The sequence below is a fragment of the Sitophilus oryzae genome, unplaced genomic scaffold (assembly GCF_002938485.1).
Source record: "Sitophilus oryzae breed Bouriz unplaced genomic scaffold, Soryzae_2.0 scaffold_1356_pilon_pilon, whole genome shotgun sequence".
Lineage (NCBI taxonomy): Eukaryota > Metazoa > Arthropoda > Insecta > Coleoptera > Curculionidae > Sitophilus > Sitophilus oryzae.
Window position 1 is genome coordinate 318,426 of NW_022146011.1, and position 18,959 is coordinate 337,384.

Sequence of the window (18,959 nt, forward strand, 5' to 3'; positions counted from 1 at the left end):
CATATCGACAAAAAAATTTCTGGTGCCCGTGCCACTTATGCTAGCCTTCATGGCCTCTTCAGCAAAAAGAGCACCCTCTCCCTCTCAAATAAAGTCCTACTTTTCAGAACAGTCATTCGCCCTCAGCTCCTCTATGCAGCCCCAGTATGGTGTAGAGCTTCCGACAGCCAAATCCACAGACTCCAAGTTTGTGAAAACAAAATCCTCCGCTATATCACCAGAGCTCCCTGGTATATACGCAACTCTGACATCCGTACCGACCTACGCATCGACCCCATCCCCAAATACCTTCGAGATCGTGCCTTGAAGTTCTACGAGAAAATCGGTACTATCCCCAATAGTACCCTAAAAATCTTCGATTACAATCCTGGAGGACTATAGAAACTTCAAATACTCCCATCTTAAAACCATTCTGCTAGACAATTAATTTTGTCCCCCCCTTCTCATAATATAGTCCTCCCATCACCCCACAACACTTCCCCTTTTTCTTCCCCACATATTAGCAGGAATAATAGCTGACCATTCTTCGGCAGCTGATTCCTCGGAGGTGGACTTTTTTTAGTGGGTATCAACACCGAGCCCCACACTGTCTAGGGGTTATTTCTATGACCGTCTCCCTCGAGATGGTTATGGAAATGATCACTATTCGTCTATAAAAGATTTTTCAACCACCACCTCACAAAAAAAAAGTACCAGTCCAGTCGTCGAGTCCTTCACTTCGCCCTCGACCTCTACGCCACTGATGAACACTGCCGCAGATGCAGTTGAAAGCTATGGAGCCAACCACTCTTGACCACGGCCTAACAGACAAAACCACGATTTTAATATTATTTCAATGCGATCGACATGAACGGTAAAGGGACTGCGTGAAACATTTTGGTACTTCTAATTTTAGCCGCATCGAGCGCTGCGGTCGGAATTTTTAAAATCAACTGAAATGCACCAAGCCTAATGTCAAGGTATGTGTGGCGACATCTGTCGGAGAAGTATTTTTTTACATTTGAGCGTGTATTGCTGGTAGAGGTTTCATCTTTAATACAGGACATTGCAATGACTAAAGAATATAAGGACATGTAACGCCCCCTATATGGGGGCTGCAGCAGAATTTGTGACCTTAGACGCCTTTTCTTTTGTTGGCAAACAATGAGTTATCAGCTGGTCACCAGCGACAATTTTTGCGATTTTTAATAACTAGTTGTGTGTAGTGAACTTTGTATAAACTTTATTACAATGGTAATTTGTTAAGCTTTCAAGTGTAAAAGGCGCAATGATAAGAAAGAGCCAGGAGTTAACGTTTCATAGGTAAATAAACAGTCCACTCCAACTTTTTACCGTTTTCTTATTGGATTCGATAATTATTCTTCAATTTCAATTAACATCATAGGCGTAGTCAAAACAACTATCAAAAAATATAAATATTGCTTTAAACAGCTAGGTTAAGAAAAACATGTGCCACGGCACTGTTTGGTGCTTGGATTCTTTAGTCATTGGGACATTGTTAGAAGCGCCATCTTTTATACTCAAGTGGAAATAGATTTTACTGGAACCAGAAAGAACGTTACAGATAATTTTCGAACGTTCGACAAGCAACCGCTAGGAGGTATATAAGCGCAACCGCGCTCAGCAGTTTAGTTTAGTTTGAAATACGGTCAGTTTTGAATAGCGAATGTTGACAATTTGGCGAAGGATTTTTTCAAATAGATAATTGTGTGTTGTAATTTGTAATCAGTATAAATTGTGTGTATATAGTGAGAAAATAAATTCGTTAAGTATTTTATCGTGAGTTTAAATTAGTGGACCCACGGAATTCGTATATACATACTCTCATATCTGATGTATGTATGTATTTTAAATTGTTATATTCAAGACATCGTAAAATTAGTTTTACTTATAATTACTTGGGTTTTTCAATAGATTTCTGTTTGCAAGTCACTACACATCTAGGATGGTCAAATCTTACTTCGGCATTCGGATCTGCACATTCCTGTTGTTGTGAAAAGCCTATAGAAAACTAATTACTACAAAAAATACGATATAGTATACAAACAAAAATTATACCTAGCGAAATAAATGTAAAAATATTACCACTCCAACACACATAATAAAGTGTCTCATTTTTAACAATAATAATACACATTACAAAGGCTGACATTCAACCAACATAGATACATTTATATGTCTTATACTCGTGATAAGGAATATTTATTTAAAGTAATTTTTAAATTCACAAAAAAATTATTTTGATAAAAAGTATAGAATCCATTATTTTATGTGTTGCATTGATAAAAACAATATTTTCTAGGAATAATTATACCTACCAATATATTTATCTATAATTTTAATTATACAGGGTGTCCCAATATTCCGTGGACATAGAACTATATACTACGTATTTTTAGAATCAAACCAAGTTAATTGGACACAATTTGACAATTTATGCTTATATCACTGCAAAAAAATATTTTCATTTATACCTATTATAGGTATAATATATTGCAACATTGCAACACCTAAATTTTGTTCCTACTATCTGATTTGTAGACATTTTTTTGTGTAAAGCATCATAATTACATTCCTCATTAATTTGATATACCTCATTTACTACAATTTTTATCACTTCTATCCATCTTACCATGATTCCTTTTTTTGCAAATGAATTGAAATCTAAACAATTTCACTTAGTTTCCCTTATTTTCAAAGTTTAAAAAAAATCATTGCCATGAAATTTATTTTAGTAAACCTACTAATAATAATACCTCTAATTGTATATTCTCAGGGTAAGAAAGTATTGTTTTATTATCTTTTAAAAACAATTTGAATATTCCTCTATATTTAGATTCGCAAAATGAATCTTCAGAACAAAGTAATTTAGAAGAATCAAATGAAGAGGCTGATATTCCTACTATTGCCACTGAAACAACCAATACAAATCTGAATACAGACAATGAAGAACAAGAAAAAGAACCTACAACACCAGAATCCATGTCAGAAACAACAATAAATGATTTAACGACTGTAGAAAATATAGAAACAACCACAGAATTCGAAACTACAACTTCCATGTATCCGTGTGGTGAAAATGAACAATACGATTGCCTACCTCTTTGTATCAGGACCTGTCACAATGTTTTATCTAAAATTGTATGTGCCCCTGCACCGATGAGGATAGGTCCTTGGTGTAAAGAGGGCTGTCATTGTAAAGACGGCTTTATTAAAGACAAAACCGATGGTAAATGTGTGAAGGAATGTCCTTTTAGGAAACCCTCAACTGTTGAAGTTAATGTCAATGTTAAAAGTTGGATAAAACAGTTTGTATATACAAAAATATATAAAATATATTTAAAGATTTTTTTTTTTTTTTTTTTTTTTTAATATATTTTAGTTATTTCTTGAACCCATCTAACACAAGTTCTTCTTTTAAGTTTAACACTTCCTCTAAAAGTTCCCTATTATTCTCTTGAAGTTTTTAAATTGGTAGTTTTATATATTTTCTTCGTTAACTCTATATTTCTTTAGTAAACTGAGTGCAACACTATTTCTAGAACTATCCGTAACTAAAAGAAAAATATTTTTAACAAAGGAAATGAACTAAAATAATTCGTATTTTAAAGTTACCAATGTCCTGGTTAAACATCTCCTTCAAACGTTCATTTTCCATGTAATTTTCTTATATTATGTTCCAGCTCGTTTTGTTTTGATATATACCACAGTTTCAGTCTTTTAATTTCATCTTTAGAGTCGCATTCTTTTTTGGAAAGCTCTCTAATTTTTCTTTCCAGTTTGAAAATTTCGTTTTTTAAAGTTACAGAATTTTCTTGTGATTTTTCTAAATGTTCCTTATATCTATCCCCAACTGTCCTAAACAACAGGTTTTCACAAAAGACAGACAAATAGGCTATATTCTTACGTAGGCTTGATTATTTTTGAGATCTTTGGCTTTCCGAAGTTTTGGTTTTAATTTGGCAAAACATTCCAGTTATTATATGTACTAAACCTCTGCTACTTTTAACAACTTGCTGAAGAAGATCAGTCACAGAACCTTCTAATTTTACTATAGGTAAACCTAACGAGTCCAATTCCTAGAATAATTAATAGTAATGTTATTTGAGTAGAGAGTATTTTGGATTTTACCTTGGACAATACAATGGGGAATTTTCACCCAAACATGCTGGCACTTCAAACTGCGTGCTCGCAGTTTTCGGCGAATATTTCAGTTCAATCTCTTCCAAATCCTTTGAAATCTGATCTAAATTTATCAGAGATTCGTCACAATCCAACATCTAGAAGAAAAACATTCGTTATTTTGTTTCCAAAGGGAATCTTTTTAAAAATTCCCACCTTTTATCTAGTTTTGCTGTCATCTGTCAAAGAAATTGGAAATAGAGATCTTCAATCCATGTATTTATAGTTAGGAATAGAAAATTACCGTCATGGATTTACTTGAAAAACTGCAAAATTAAATAATATCCCTTTAGTTATAGATTTTCTATTGAATCAGTAAATTTAGTAATGTAATTTAAACGATCCTATAGTTAACATTCTGTATTTTTATTATGTTATAGAATGTTATCATATTTAGGCAACTAATAATACATCCTATTTGAATAAAATCCGATTTTTCTTGGATATTTCAGAATCAAATCAATCATAATATTTGGAATTTTATTATTTGTTATAGGTACGCATTTTATTCGCTAGAGCCAGATTGACGTACCAATTTTCGAAATCGTTTCACTCAATCAGCACAACACAGTTGCATCACGTCAGTGGGGGGTCTAAATGAAAATATACATGTACTCTTATCATGTTTTGATGTAATTAACTCTTCACCTACTGTTAGGAAAGCTCTTTATCGGGCGTTGGTTACGAAAAAACGTCTGTTTTCCTATAGTTCGGTAATTTTCCATTAGAAGTGATGGAAAATAATTGAGTTTAAATATTTTTTTTATTTTATATTAGTTTATTAATTTCAATAAATGATATAAAATATAGTTTAATACGAACACAGTTAAATTTTTGAAGTACCATACGATCGAAAACATATTGTCATTCCCAACCGTCTTTAACGCCGTTATTTTTGATCATACGGTATTTTAGTAAAGTTTCTGCATAAAAGGGATGTCACAAACTCTTCTTACATTTATTGAAATTATAGAAGTAAAAAACTTTTCCACAAATATACCGTAAATTGGGGTAATTTTTGAATTTTTGATTTTTTAGGGTTTTCATTGATATAGTCCTTGTTATATGAAATATTTTGAAAATTTTTTTTTTTTTTTTTTTTTTTTTTTGTACAGGGTGTCCCAGACACAAGTGCAAGTATTTTAACTGGGGTATAGTTCAATCCCAGAGACACGCCTATGACGTTTTTTTCGCGAAAAATAATTTTGAAAATTCAGAATGTTTTGAAAAAAAAAAAAAATTTTTGTTTTAATTTTAGTTAAAACATAATTTCTTGATATGTAGCAACATAGGTATTAGATTAAATTTACAAGAGAAAGTCAGAAAAGATTAAGTGGTTCTCAAAATTTTAGCAAAAAATATTTTTTTAGGAAATTTTCGAAGTAAAATACCTCCGTTATTTTTGGACTTGAAATGGACAAAGAAAATGGTGTTTCTTTATCAGATCTACCACCCCTTAAGAATTACTTTGCACTTATTTCTGGGACACTGTATAAATGAAGCTAAAATATATATTCTCGTAATATTAGGGCAGTAGATGTACATATGTTTCTTTTAAAAAACTGAATAAGAAGACAAGATCTTTTTACTAAAGAACGAACAAATACAGATAGCAAATAGATTATTAATTTTACAGATTCTAATGATTAAATATCCATCATAAAAATAAAAGAATATTTTTCTTAGATAGGTACAACCAAAGTTTGCGACTTATTGTCTAAAATGTGCAGTAAAATTAAGAGAAATTATTATTCTTAAATAAAAAGGCTAATGTATGTGCACCCTAATTTTGGGCTTCTAATAACTCATAAAAATATCCTTGTTTTCTCTTTTAATCTTTTGTAATTCCTTGATCTGGGTAAACGCCGAAATTTACGAGACATATTTGGTTTCCAAAGAACATTTAGGTGTACCTTTGCTTAGTACTAGTCTTAATAATTTAAATTTACCTTACAATAAACTAAAATAATAGAATTAACAAAGAAACTTCAATTACTATGTCCAAGTTTAGTAGAAAATGATATTCATACACATACTATACAAACAATTCATTAGGAGACTTTAGAGACAGTTTCAAAATTGGCCCGCGGAGATAAAATTTTGTCTAAAATATTAAAAAATGTTTTTTTTTTTTTTATAATTTAAGGAAAATAATAGTTTTAAGATATACTAACTAGTTTTTCATAGAACTTTTTACAGTTCTGTTGGTAGTATGGAAAGTATATCGTAAAATACACGTTGACTTTTTGACTTATCGAATTTATACTTATTTTTCCACGGAATGTTTGGTCACCCTGTATAGGAAACCCATACAGTGATTTAATACACTTGATATATTTTTACATACGAAAAACCATAATAGATAAGAAAACATAGAAGCATTACCGAATTAAATGTTTATAGGAGGTAAAAATAGAAAACACTTAGGCAGAAAATATTAATAATTTGAATTACGTAATTTAAAATAAATTATTTTCCAGATGATTGAAATGCCATTTGAAATTTCGTAAAATTGATTTATGAACTTTTGATAAACTTTGCAGTTATTGGTCGGGGAATATTTGTATGATGTACACTGAAAAAAATGAATAATAATCCATAAAAAATAAAAGTCAATAATTTTGTTTATGTAAAAAAAAAAAAAAATTATTATTTTATAATGTTGCAACTACTGGGTAATTCTATAGAACTCTTATACAATTCGTAATCGAATCTTCCTAATAAATACAGGAGTTAGGCAGGGATGTGTCTTAGCACCTCTCTTATTCAACATATTCATGGCAGCGCTCTCCATTATAGTGGACAGGAAACTGCAGGAGAGAGGATTGGGCATTAGATACAGATACGACGGCGGTCTGTTCAGCATAAAAAGACTCAGGGCAAAAACACGTATAAAATTCATAACAGAACTTTAAGAGTCCATTTCACTAGTCCGAAAAAGTAGCAAAATAAGCGTTCGGCATTTAACGTTTTATGTCAAACTGGCTAGGTATTTTTATACAAACGAAGAAGAAAATTAAAGATAAAGGATTATACTAAATCCGTCGTGTGGCACATTTTTAGATAACTTGTTCATTTTTAAGATTTTGATGGTCAAACATCAACAAATAAACCATATGTTTGGACTAAATTTTCACTCGAAAATAAAAATATAATTTAAAATTCTATTTAGGAGGGATATAGATTGAAGTTTTATTGATTACAGTGATATATGATTTATATGGTTTTGTAACCAAATTGCTCACTATTTTATGACAAATGCTGAGCTCTGCAAACCTTAATCTAAGGAATTTAAAATTATATATTTTTTCCTTTAAGAAGCTTGCGTGCGTTTGGAATTATGGGTGTGGCTTAACACGACAGAATCGTGCTAAGGTTTAGGCAGATTTCTGAAATCTAATACATATAAAAATTGTCTTGTCACAGTTTTAGATACCGTACTCCTCCATAACGGTTTAACCAATTTTGATGAGAAATTTTATATATGTATATTCAGTAGGTCCTAGAATAGGTTGTTATCTATTTTTTTATACCCTAAGTGACAAGGGGGTCCACCCATTTTTAAATTTTTTGGACAAAATTTTTAATTTTGTTTTTGATGTGGCATTAAAAATACATACAACACTAAATTCTCACTTTCAAATAGTTTTTTTTAATTTTTTGTTACGTACTTCTCCGTAACTTGGCTTGACCGATTTTGATGAAATTTATATGTATATTCAGTGGGTCTGAAAATGGGTTGTTATCTATTTTTTATACCCTTAAGTGACAAAGGGGGGCCCACCCCAATTCTTTCAACCAAAGCACAGCCTCCACAATAAAAGTGACAAGGGGGGCCCACCCAATTTTTATTTTTGGACAAAATATTTAATTTTGGTTTTTGATGTGGCATTAAAAATACATTTAACACTAAATTTTTACTTTCAAATAAAAAAAAAAAAAGTTGTTTTTTTTTTAATTTTTTGTTACCATGCTCCTCCGAATATCAAGAACAGCTTGACCGATTTTGATGAAATTTAATATGTATATTCAGCAATATTATACTAAAAAATATTTTTATCTTTATTTTTTTATTTTATGAGCTACAGATGCCCTGTATATTATCTAAACAAAATTTTTTGAATTTTTGTTTTGTTACGATGTGGCATTAAAAATACAAAAAAAAAAAAAAAAAAAAAAAAAAAAAAAAGAGTTTTAATTTTTTTATTTACGTACTTCTCCATGTGGCTTCACCGATTTACAGTGGGGAAATTTTTATATATGTATATTCAAGTGGGTCTGGAATTATTTGTTATCTATTTTTTATACCCTTAAGTGACAAGGGGGGGCCACCCCAATTTTTTTTATTTATTTTTGGATAAAATATTAAAATTTTGGTTTTGATGGCATTGAAAATACACGTTTAACACTAAATTTTCACTTTCAAATAGGTTTTTTTTTAATTTTTTGTTGCTATCTCCGAAACGGCTTAACCGATTTTGATGGGGAAGTTACATATGTATATTCAGTAGGTCTGAAAATAGGTTGTTATCTATTTTTTATACCCTTAAATTATAAAAAAAAAAAAAAAAAATTATTTTTGGATAAAATATTTAATTTTAGTTTTACGATGTGGCATTAAAAATACATTTAACCTAAATTTTCACATTCAAATGGGGGTTGTTTTTTAATTTTTGTTACCATACTTCTCCCGAATATCCAGAACGGCTTGACCGATTTTTGATGAAATTTAATATGTATATTCAGTAGGTCTGAGAAGAGGTTGTTATCTATTTTTTATACCTTTTTTTTTTTTTATTCTTTTTGATTCTTTTTTATTTTTTTGGACAAAATTTTTTTTTTTGTTTTTTTTAATGATGTTTTTAAAAAATACATACAACCTAAATTTTCACTTTCAAATGGGGTTTTTTAATTTTTTGTTACATTACTTCTCTCCGTAACGGCTTGGCCGATTTTTGATGAAATTTTTTGCTAATATGTATGTTCAGTAGGTCTGAGAATGGGTTGTTATCTATTTTTATACCCATAAGTGACAAGGGGGCCTACCCAATTTTTTCTTTTTAGGTAAAATGTTTAATTTTTGTTTTTTTACGATGTGGCATTAAAAGTGCCTTACGACACTAAATTTCACTTTCGATAGGGGTTGTTTTTAATTTTTTGTTACCATACTTCTCCGTAACGGCTTGTGATTTTTGATTAAATTTTATATGTCTATTCAATGGGTCAGAGAATAGGTTGTTATCTACCATTTTTGAGATTTTGATGGTCAAACAAAGTTGTATTTATTATGCCAAAAATATTGATTGAAATAAATTTAATAGTTGAATTTAATTATTAAACGATACTTTCTTATAATTTAAAAAATAAATTTTAATTTAAAGTTCAGGGTTTAATATTTTTTTTTTTCTTCAAAGAATAATCAGTACCCACATCATTCAATACGTCATTTAAAATATAAGGTTTATAAGACATGTCTATATTAGAAAGAGTATTATAAGTTAAAAATTCCGTTACAATACAGACATAAATTAAGGGTTTCTGATTACAGTTATATTTAATTTATTTTTATCAAAAAAAATATTTTTTTTTTTTTTTTTTTTCTGCTATTTGTTGTCTGTGGTCATATCGTCAGTTTCGTGTAAATTATATGTTACTTGTTCTATTGAAGCAAACTGATGGCATATTTAGTTTTTCGGTATTTTTTACTTTATTCGATGAAAATGACCTCTGAATAGAATGACATATCATATAATAACTTTGACATTTTCATATGGATTATTTGAAATTATAAAGGGAAATTATAACATGCGGTTCCTAACACGTGTTCGACAAAATACCGAGTGTGAGGTATCAAATTATTCGTAAAAAAATACTTTCAAATATGCTAATTAGCCACACCCTCGTTCTATTTGAAAAATTGAGATATGATTAAAAGTACAGTTTGAGCATTTCTAACTGGCCAGGACAAGGCACTAAAACATTAGACAATCAAATCTATTTTTCCAAGGCTACCAGTTGAAATTTAAAATTCAATTTCGTTTTAAGCGAAAGTTTCAAAGTTATTATGAAGTATATGATATGTCATTATATTCAGAATGTCATTTTCTATCGAATATAGTAAACAAAATACCAGGGGTGCCATTTAAAAGATCAAAAGTTGTAGTGTTTTCCGGTGGAAAAAAGAAGTGACCAAAACAATTGAATACGTCAATCAATCCTAATTTATGTCATATGCACCATAACATGCAAAATCTCGTTTTTTTATCTGAGAAAATAAAAGAGAGTTATAGAGATTGAGTCCTTTTGAGACGCACCAGTGTAGAAAATTAAAATACTTAAAAAAAAAAAATTTCTTTGAAAGTCAAATGTTGCCATTTTAAATTTTTATTTAAAAAAAAAAAAAAAAAAAAAATAAAATTCTTTTTGAAACCTTTGAGCACACTTTCCTGATTAAATAAACGAATTGGCAGATTAAAAAGCTTTATGTTGGTAGTCATGGCAAATATTACCGATTGCATTGAGATTTTCTTTAAAAATTGGATATTTTATCACTTTCGACTGTAATATTTTTTTTTTCTATTTGACATATGACATTTAAAATTTTTGCTCTGAGTTTTTAAAAATTTAAATTAAGTCACAATGTTTTGTGTACGTAAAACTGCGATTTTCATTTGCAATAAAATATGAAACCACTAAATAGTAGGAATCAGCGACTTGTCTCATTATACTAATCAATTAATTTGAACAGGTAAAAGGATTACAGGGAGCTCCTTTTGTCATTAAACCACGCTAGATCGAAAACATTGTTGCCTAAGTATTGTCGCTTTTATTGAAATACATAATATGCCGTATAAGATCGAAAAACGGCGTCAGAGATAGATGACTTGGAAATGACGATCAACAATATTTCCCATGCATATATAAATTACATATAATAAAACAATAATTAATAATAACCGTCTATCAAAGAATATAATCGAAATTATATTACCATGATTGCCTTTTGATTTTTAGGACTGAAAAAAATTCAACAATATACAAACAGTATGGAAATTTGGAAAAGTATAAAACAGGATTAACCATTTTTAGAACAAGCAAAATTTTTTTTATGAAGAATACATTTTCTCAAAATGTCAATAATAAAAAGTTTTCCACTTGTTTTCCACAAATCCGGGGACATTCATAGAATTATATAGAATTATTTATGTAATGGAATTATATTATTATTATTATTATTTTTTTATATTTACGGTGAAATAAGAATAATTAAAATTATAAAAAAAAAGTTTTATGATAAAATTATTCAGCTCTATTGGCAAAAGAAATACTGACTATGGAATTTGCTTGATCATATCAATTTTGTATCAATGAATTTATTAAAAATCTTTAAAATAGGATTTACAACATAAGATACCTGTTTGTCTAGATGTTAATTTATGATGTTTGCCCTTTTTCCTATTTTATCACATATCAAAATATTATAATATCAAAACCGGATTTCTGTTTAACTAGTTTTTTTGTTATTATAATATATTAATAATTGTTAATATAATATATATACAATTATTAATTAATATATTAAGCATACATCATTTTGCCTTTTTCCGCAGCATTTATGATTATGATAGTTTTAGGTTTCGTTATAATGGGATTTAAAAACCTATCATTTTTGTTTATAGTTTTCTGCAAATTAAAGAGTCGATAACTAAATAATTTATAACGTACTGATTTAACTAAATTTCAAACTGCAGGTACAATACAAATAATCAGAAATAGGCCTACGGAACATCGCGTCCGCCGTGTCGCCATATAAAATCAAAGTCTCGGGCGGCTTGAGGGTGAGTGGTCTCATACTTGCAACCTATTGTAAATAATTTGGGATAGCTAAAGAAAGTATTAGCATTAGAGAATTGTACCAAGTTCCAAAAACTTTCAATATTTTTTAATTAAAAAAAAAAAAAAAAAAAAAAAAAAAAAAAAAAAAAAAGTTTCTCGCTTACCGAAAATCATGATACAATAAAGAGTTAATGTTTGAAGTTTAATCCATTTTCCAAAAAATACACCTCACTATGGAATTTTAGTACCTCAGCTATCACCACCTATGTGTTCTCAATCGATTAAAAAAGAGTTTGTGATAAGTTGGTGGTTTAGGAGTTATCGCGTAGGAAAGATAAAAACATGGTTTACACATTTTTTGACATTTGCTAGTTAAAAATTTCGGCCCCACCCCAAAAGGTCGTAGTGGTTATTTCCACATGCACAAGGCCAACTTTAGTAATCCTGTATAGATATCATGTAGTTATACCTCAAAAGAATTTTGACACATTTTTGATATCGTTTTTACTCCACTGAAATAATATGGGAAATATTCAGATGTGATTTACACTGAATGCGTCCGACCAAAAATCAGGCGGTGGGGGATCGTGAACGGACCGCCTTCCACAGCACACCCGCTCTACCCGACCCCTGAGACCGACCCGAGCGGTGTAGCGCAAATGGACTCTTAATACGCTGGCGCTGATGACTGTGCTCTAGTTGCAAATACGTTACAGCAATTCCAAGAAATGTTGAACACATGAGGCTTTGGGACTTAAGCTGAACATCGATAAAACTAAAAGCATGTGCGATGACAACATTGCTATAAAAATCGGTGAAGAACTATTGAAATATGTAGCGGAATTCAATTACCTCGGCAGTTTAATTTCGGAAAAGGCCAATATCGACTCTGAAATTCAGCACAGGATTAGCAGCGCCTCAAGAGCATTCTGGAAATTAAAAGACAGGGTTTTCTACAATCGCGGCTTGAGCGCAAAAGCAGAACTTGCAGTGTACCGAGCAATAATAATTCCCACCATGTTATATGGAAGCGAAACCTGGGTGCCGTACGCCGACACATGAACGCATTAAACAAATTGCAACAGAGACATCTTAGACAACTCTTAATCATCAAATGGTTCCATCATGTCTCAACGCATCAGTTCTTGAAAAAGCTAACTGCGAGAGTATTGAAGTCATGATTAAAAAATCCCGACTAAGATGGGCTGGTCACGTATACGGGATGGAGAGAAAACCGCCGCAAAATCTCTTCTTACAGTGCTGCTTGTTAGACGATAAGAGGAAACCAGTTGGACAACTCAAAGGTACAATGATGTTTTCTATGACAACTTAAAGTTGATAAACATGGAGAATGAGTGGGAAAAAGCAACGCAATGGAGAGAATTTTTAAACTCAGTTAACAACAACAACCAAAAGTGATAGCCGGAGGGCTGGCGACATATTTAGAAAACATATTTTAGGCATGTTAGAATACAAAAAAAAAAATAAAGTTTAATAATTTGTGAACCCAGAATCCTAAGTCTGGCTGGGGGGCTGGGGGTATAAATGTGTTTATTCTTAAATTTTAGCATCTATTTAACCTAGAAATAAGTGTGCCAGACTTTTTTTTCGGGTTTAAAGTGTAACCAGACCATTCCAAATATGTTTAATTATTATACCTGGAAAACATACTTTGGGCATTCTAAAATTTTACAGCGTGTTTATTAGATGATATTAAAAATATGTGTTAATTTTTTTTTTTTTTTATTATTTAAGTTATTTTGATTAAACCAAAATAATAATAATTATTTTTTTTTTTTTGGTAATAAAGTCTTATGAGTATCTCTAAGCGCGATAGTTAGAGAAGTAGTACCAGTAAGAGAACATACATCATATAAAGAGCTTTCTTTTTGGTATCTAATTTTTCACACTAGAATAGGTCCTAGGAATGACATTTTAGACGTAAAAAAACTTGGCGTTTGTAGAAATACAATTTTTGGAAGTGTATGTCACATTGGCTACGTTAATAATTTTTGTTCAAGGAGTTGAGCAACATGAAATAAGTTCTGAAATCAAAACAGAATGTAATAACACACTAACTAAGATGTGGACTGTTATCTTTCTTACAATATTATTATTTGTTTTGTTAGACTTTTTTACTTAATCAGGGCCTATATATAAGAATCGGTAGTCGCTGATCTACTGTTTAGTCCTGACAGTGCTTGCAAGATCGATAAGAAACTATTTTTTTTTTAAGTGATTTTTTCGTAGAAATGTCCACTTTAAAGTTCATGAATGGCCACGGTGGTGCAAAAATAACCAACGGAACTATTAATGGAGACGCCCATGTTCATAAGGATGTATTTCATCCCGAAATAGGCCATAGGTAGGTGTCAAAATGGTATTTTGACCAAACATATTATATTAGTATTTTTAATAACTGATGTCATTTTTATGTGGTCTGTCGAAATCTTTCTTGACTAGTTGGGCGGACTTTACGCTGTGCCTCTGTTAGTGAGTCTTAACACCCTAGCATATGCCCTAGCATCACCCTACATAATATACCGGGTGCGTCTCAAAAGTGAAAGAAAAAAAAAAAAAAAAAATTTTATTTTTCAGATAAAAACGATATTTGGTTGTGAGTATGTGACATAAAGTAGGATTGATTAACATTATTCTATTGTTTTTGGTCAAATGACTACAAGTTTTGATTTTTAAGTAACATCCTCGGTATTTTTACTTTGTTGATAGAAAATGTATGTAATGACATATCACATGTCAACTTTTGACGTTTCCTTTAAAATCGTATTTTAAATTTCAATCCTAGAGTGCCATGGTCGTTTTAAAAACACTAATTTTCTAAAACACTAATAGTCTTGGAAAAATGGAATTTGATCGTCTATTGTCTTTGAGTGTCCTGTCCTGTGCAAGGGGTGGTAATTACATATTTGGAAAAAGCATTTTTTACAAAATAATTTGAATTTTCCACACTTGATATTTTCGAGTCAAATTGACGTTATGAACATGTTACAATTTCAAATGCAAAACCATATGAGAAAATTCAAAGTCGACATATGATGTGTCATTCTATTCCAGGCGTCATTTTCTATGGAATTAGAAGTAAAAAATACCGAGGAGTCTCATTAAAATCAAAAGATTTATTATTTCAGTGAAACAGGAAGTGATCAATCAATCCCTAATTATCATAAAGCTATATAAATCTTATTTTTATATCTGGTTGGGGTTGGGATGGGACGTTTGAGGTGAGACTTGGTTTGAAGTTAGAGCAGGATATTCAGAGATAACTCACTAAATGTGCGATATAAAGCGTGTTAAATTATTATTATTACCTATACCTACTTTATTATTTTTTTACTAATATATTATTAAATTAATGCCATAAAGTGATAAAAAGATTATTTTTTTTTTTTTTTTTTTGTATAAATAAAATTATAATAACACAATAAAAATTAAAATATATGTAATAATATACTATTTCTGAATAGTTTATTATGACTGTGAAAGTGTAGTAACAACCTTGCAGTATTAGTATTATTAGTACTTAGTATTTTAGTATTCAATCAACGATAGAATTAGAGTAAAAAAAATGTACCTAAGAACCTGTACCAGTAAACCTTAACCAGAAATGCAAATACAAAATTGTTTTAAAAGAATTTACTGAGAATCTTAATTTATTATAGGAGGATCTCAATTTGACTTTTAAGTAAGACTGACATTATTATTACAAATGGAACCTTCGCCGTTGAACTTAATGATAGTGCTGTTTAAAATTTTTGTTAAAAAGATGGAAGAAAGAAAAGTAGATAACAGACATCAAAGAACAAAAAGTCGTTATGTGAATATTTTCACTCAAAATCCTAACCGTTTTTACCTTTATTTTACAAATTTTTTTTTTGTTATTTTTTTATCTATTGGAGTCACTATGGAGTAACTCATAGAATTTTATTTTGCTTATTTAATAACAAAAGAAAATAAATATATTTTTTTTTTTTTTTAATTTAAGATTAGAAAAACTAATTAATTATTGGAGCTATTCATGGTCTTTTTTAAAAATATTATTATTATTACGTTTTTTTCGATACTGCCCGACATTATTCTGATAAAATATTTTTTTTTTAAGTTACTTTATTTTTTAGTTATCTGGACTTATTTATTTTAGGGTATACCTCATTTTATTTTTATTTAACAAAATATTTTTTTTTTTTTTTATATATTTTTTTTTGCTACTTGGGTTATCAATTGAATATTTTTTCGGATTATACAGGGTGAGCAGAAAGTGTTAGTAACAGGGTTATTTTAAATTTTTGAATGTGGGTGGGGGGTTAATCGCTTCGACCTTACAGATCCATTGTGTCCCCCTTTCTTGAATCATAACTCATCATACAGTCAGGGCTTTAATAAAAGCCATTATCTGGGACGGTTTTATCTGAGACTGTTTTCAAGAGGTTAGTTCTCTCCATCTCCAATATCAGTCGTACCAAAATTCATGGCACGAATGGTTTGTCGTCGGCGCACTCGGTGATAAGGTGTGGTGTTTCATCATCTTCCCACAGAATCTGCATTCTTCGTTTCTTCTTAGTTTCAATCTACTGAGGTGTTCATTGAGGAGACAGTGTCCCTGTTAAAAACCCGTGACAATCCGAAGATTGTTCAGACCCAGGAAGATCTGCGATTTTTCTTGATCATGAAGCCCTCAGAAACTTCTTCGAGTGTGTCTTAGACCCTTAGACCGTTGGAAGATTTCCATTCCATGTTGCGGATGGAATCTTCCAAGTTCTGAGTTCCGCCAAGGTTGGTTACCACTTGGAAAGCAAATTGGTTCTGGTCCAGTTACATACCGAATTGGTCATCGAAATTGCGTGGTCTAGATTTTAACGTGTAAGGCAGTGATGTAGACAGCTGAAATATATTAAAGAGATAAAAATTAGGCTGATACATTTTTTCTATGCAATTATTGCCGAATTTTGCATCGACATTCAAACCACACAAGTAGGCGTTTACGAAAAATGTTGCATCTAGGAGTTGGAACTTTATTTTTACAATTGGTTACTAGATTTACTACGGCTGTAATAGATTATATTTAGCTTAGATATATTATCTTCATTTCAGTGGTACACGTGAAAGTTTTGGAAATAATTTATTTTTCTAAAAAAAACATTTTTCTACAAACGTAAAAACCGCTTTTTATTTTGTCCTCTCTCTGTCAACCGGTCATTTTATATTTATCTCTATCGCATGCATCTTAAAATACAGACCACGCAGTTGAAGTGATCAGGATGGTATAAGAGACTTTTTCTATTTCTATAAATAATTTAGTTTAAAGTATTTTACAACGTAATGACTTATTTAAAACACATATTTCATATAGAAATATATAAACAAAACGTTACAAATTGTTATTCACATTTTATCAAAAACGTGATTTTTAAGTACGACTAATTATTATTTAGCATATAGCACAAACTGATAATTTTTTTACATCTTATACAGGGTGACCAAAAAAAAAAAAACATGTGCCATCTTCGTTTGGAGATTCCCTAATGCTTTGTTTCATAGCTACAGGGTGTTAAAGCATTAATAATCTTTCGATTTATTATAATTTTCCAATTGCTTTTAGCAATTCAAATAAAATTTTGAATAAAATTTTGAGGGAAAAGTAACTATAAGTGCTAAGAGCATTCTTAATGCTTAAAAATTCTGAAAAAATCAGCATTTATTAGACTTTTTAAAAAAAAAAAATATTTTTAAAAACATCTGGACTAATTGCCTTTTCTTTGATATCAAAATTGTGTAGGTCGTTTAATGCCAATTAAATGTTATCTCTCGATATTTTATCGAATTCGGCTTCCCTTTGATGATAAACGCAATTGTATTAATCACAATTAATAAAATTAAAATTAAAATAAAATTAATAAATTATATATTTTACCTAATTTATTATTAAATTTTATTACTATTAGTTATTATTACTATTAGTCTAACTTACAGCAATTTCCAACAAAACACACATTGTTTAAGATAATTACAAAACCCACTTTAAAAAGTTCCAAAATAATTTAATATATAATTACAGACAACTTGATGTATAACTCTTTTGGGGACACCCTGTAAAACTCTCTATATTTTAAAAAAATGCTCTAAATTAGCTTCCACATATGCTCCCAAAATTTCATTTCCAATACAATAAACTCTGTTCTCCTTGGAGCCTCCGTGTCATGAGAGAAGGCGCCACCCTGTAAAACCTGAAATAATTACTTGAATGTTTATACTGTACGATTGAAAAAGTTAAATCGTGGAACCTTGACATGAAAAAATTGGATGACATGTTTGAAAAATGACATAAAAATTGTGAAAAGTATGTAACTTAGAAAAATACAAATTTTCTAAATAAAACTTTTACAGATATACCTACGAATCTTTACAAGAAACCGTTGAATTCTTGCGATCCAAAGTACCATATCTACCGGAAGTCGGTGTCATATGCGGGTCCGGTCTAGGTAAGAAGACACTTGTCTGTCAAAAAACCTGACAAACAAAAACGACAAATTAATTCGTTCTAACTTGCAGAAATTGACCATTTTACAGGCTCGTTGGCGGAGTGTTTGGACAATCCCATAGAAATATCCTACGACTGCATTCCGCACTTTCCCAGAAGTACCGTCAAGGGACACGTGGGGGCGCTGGTTTTCGGGTTCATGTCAGGGCTGCCAACTGTGTGCATGAAGGGGCGGTTCCATTACTACGAGGGCTATCCGTTGTGGAAATGTTGTATGCCTATTAGAATTATGAAACTACTTGGTAAGTGGATAGAGGAACATTAGAAAAATAATCAAACAGAAGAGCCCTATACAGGGTGCTACAAATCTGAGGTACGAGGACTGGTATCTCGGTAACCATAACAGATACACAGCAATACGTAACCGAACGGGAAGTAATAACAA

At 30.5% G+C, this 18,959-nt stretch overlaps 2 protein-coding genes and 1 long non-coding RNA gene across 4 annotated transcripts; 2 read left to right on the top strand and 1 right to left on the bottom strand.

The window, feature by feature from the left end:
• Positions 1-2,517: 2,517 nt before the first annotated feature.
• On the top strand, positions 2,518-3,403 carry LOC115875212. Its single transcript, XM_030890614.1, has 3 exons — positions 2,518-2,777; positions 2,837-3,312; positions 3,383-3,403. Exons 1-3 carry the CDS (start codon positions 2,720-2,722, stop codon positions 3,401-3,403), a joined length of 555 nt encoding a protein of 184 aa, XP_030746474.1. The 5' UTR covers positions 2,518-2,719.
• A 753-nt stretch (positions 3,404-4,156) lies between these two features.
• LOC115875209 lies at positions 4,157-12,290 on the bottom strand. The gene is made up of 3 exons (XR_004048984.1): positions 12,267-12,290; positions 4,339-4,448; positions 4,157-4,280 (listed from the first exon to the last, which is right to left on the bottom strand). It is a non-coding gene; the product is annotated as an uncharacterized LOC115875209 (long non-coding RNA).
• A 1,896-nt stretch (positions 12,291-14,186) lies between these two features.
• Positions 14,187-18,871, top strand: LOC115875210 (purine nucleoside phosphorylase-like). 2 transcript variants are annotated; one of them, XM_030890612.1, is made up of 3 exons: positions 14,187-14,383; positions 18,421-18,515; positions 18,604-18,871. In XM_030890612.1, exons 1-3 carry the CDS (start codon positions 14,271-14,273, stop codon positions 18,837-18,839), a joined length of 444 nt encoding a protein of 147 aa, XP_030746472.1. In that variant the 5' UTR covers positions 14,187-14,270; the 3' UTR covers positions 18,840-18,871. The 2 variants fall into 2 exon arrangements, with proteins under 2 accessions (XP_030746472.1, XP_030746471.1); XM_030890611.1 differs by having other exon boundaries at positions 14,190-14,383; positions 18,586-18,871.
• The last annotated feature ends 88 nt before the right edge of the window (positions 18,872-18,959 follow it).

What these genes read in the sequence shown, in the direction of transcription:
- LOC115875212 (XM_030890614.1), top strand. Translation starts at nt 2,720, where the DNA reads ATGAAATTTATTTTAGTAAACCTACTAATAATAATACCTCTAATTGTA. An exon ending in TCTAATTGTATATTCTCAGG is followed by an intron (nt 2,778 to 2,836) that starts GTAAGAAAGTAT and finishes CTCTATATTTAG; the next exon opens with ATTCGCAAAATGAATCTTCA. An exon ending in AAAGTTGGATAAAACAGTTT is followed by an intron (nt 3,313 to 3,382) that starts GTATATACAAAA and finishes AATATATTTTAG; the next exon opens with TTATTTCTTGAACCCATCTA.
- LOC115875210 (XM_030890611.1), top strand. Translation starts at nt 14,271, where the DNA reads ATGTCCACTTTAAAGTTCATGAATGGCCACGGTGGTGCAAAAATAACC. An exon ending in CATCCCGAAATAGGCCATAG is followed by an intron (nt 14,384 to 18,420) that starts GTAGGTGTCAAA and finishes AAACTTTTACAG; the next exon opens with ATATACCTACGAATCTTTAC. An exon ending in CATATGCGGGTCCGGTCTAG is followed by an intron (nt 18,516 to 18,585) that starts GTAAGAAGACAC and finishes TCTAACTTGCAG; the next exon opens with AAATTGACCATTTTACAGGC.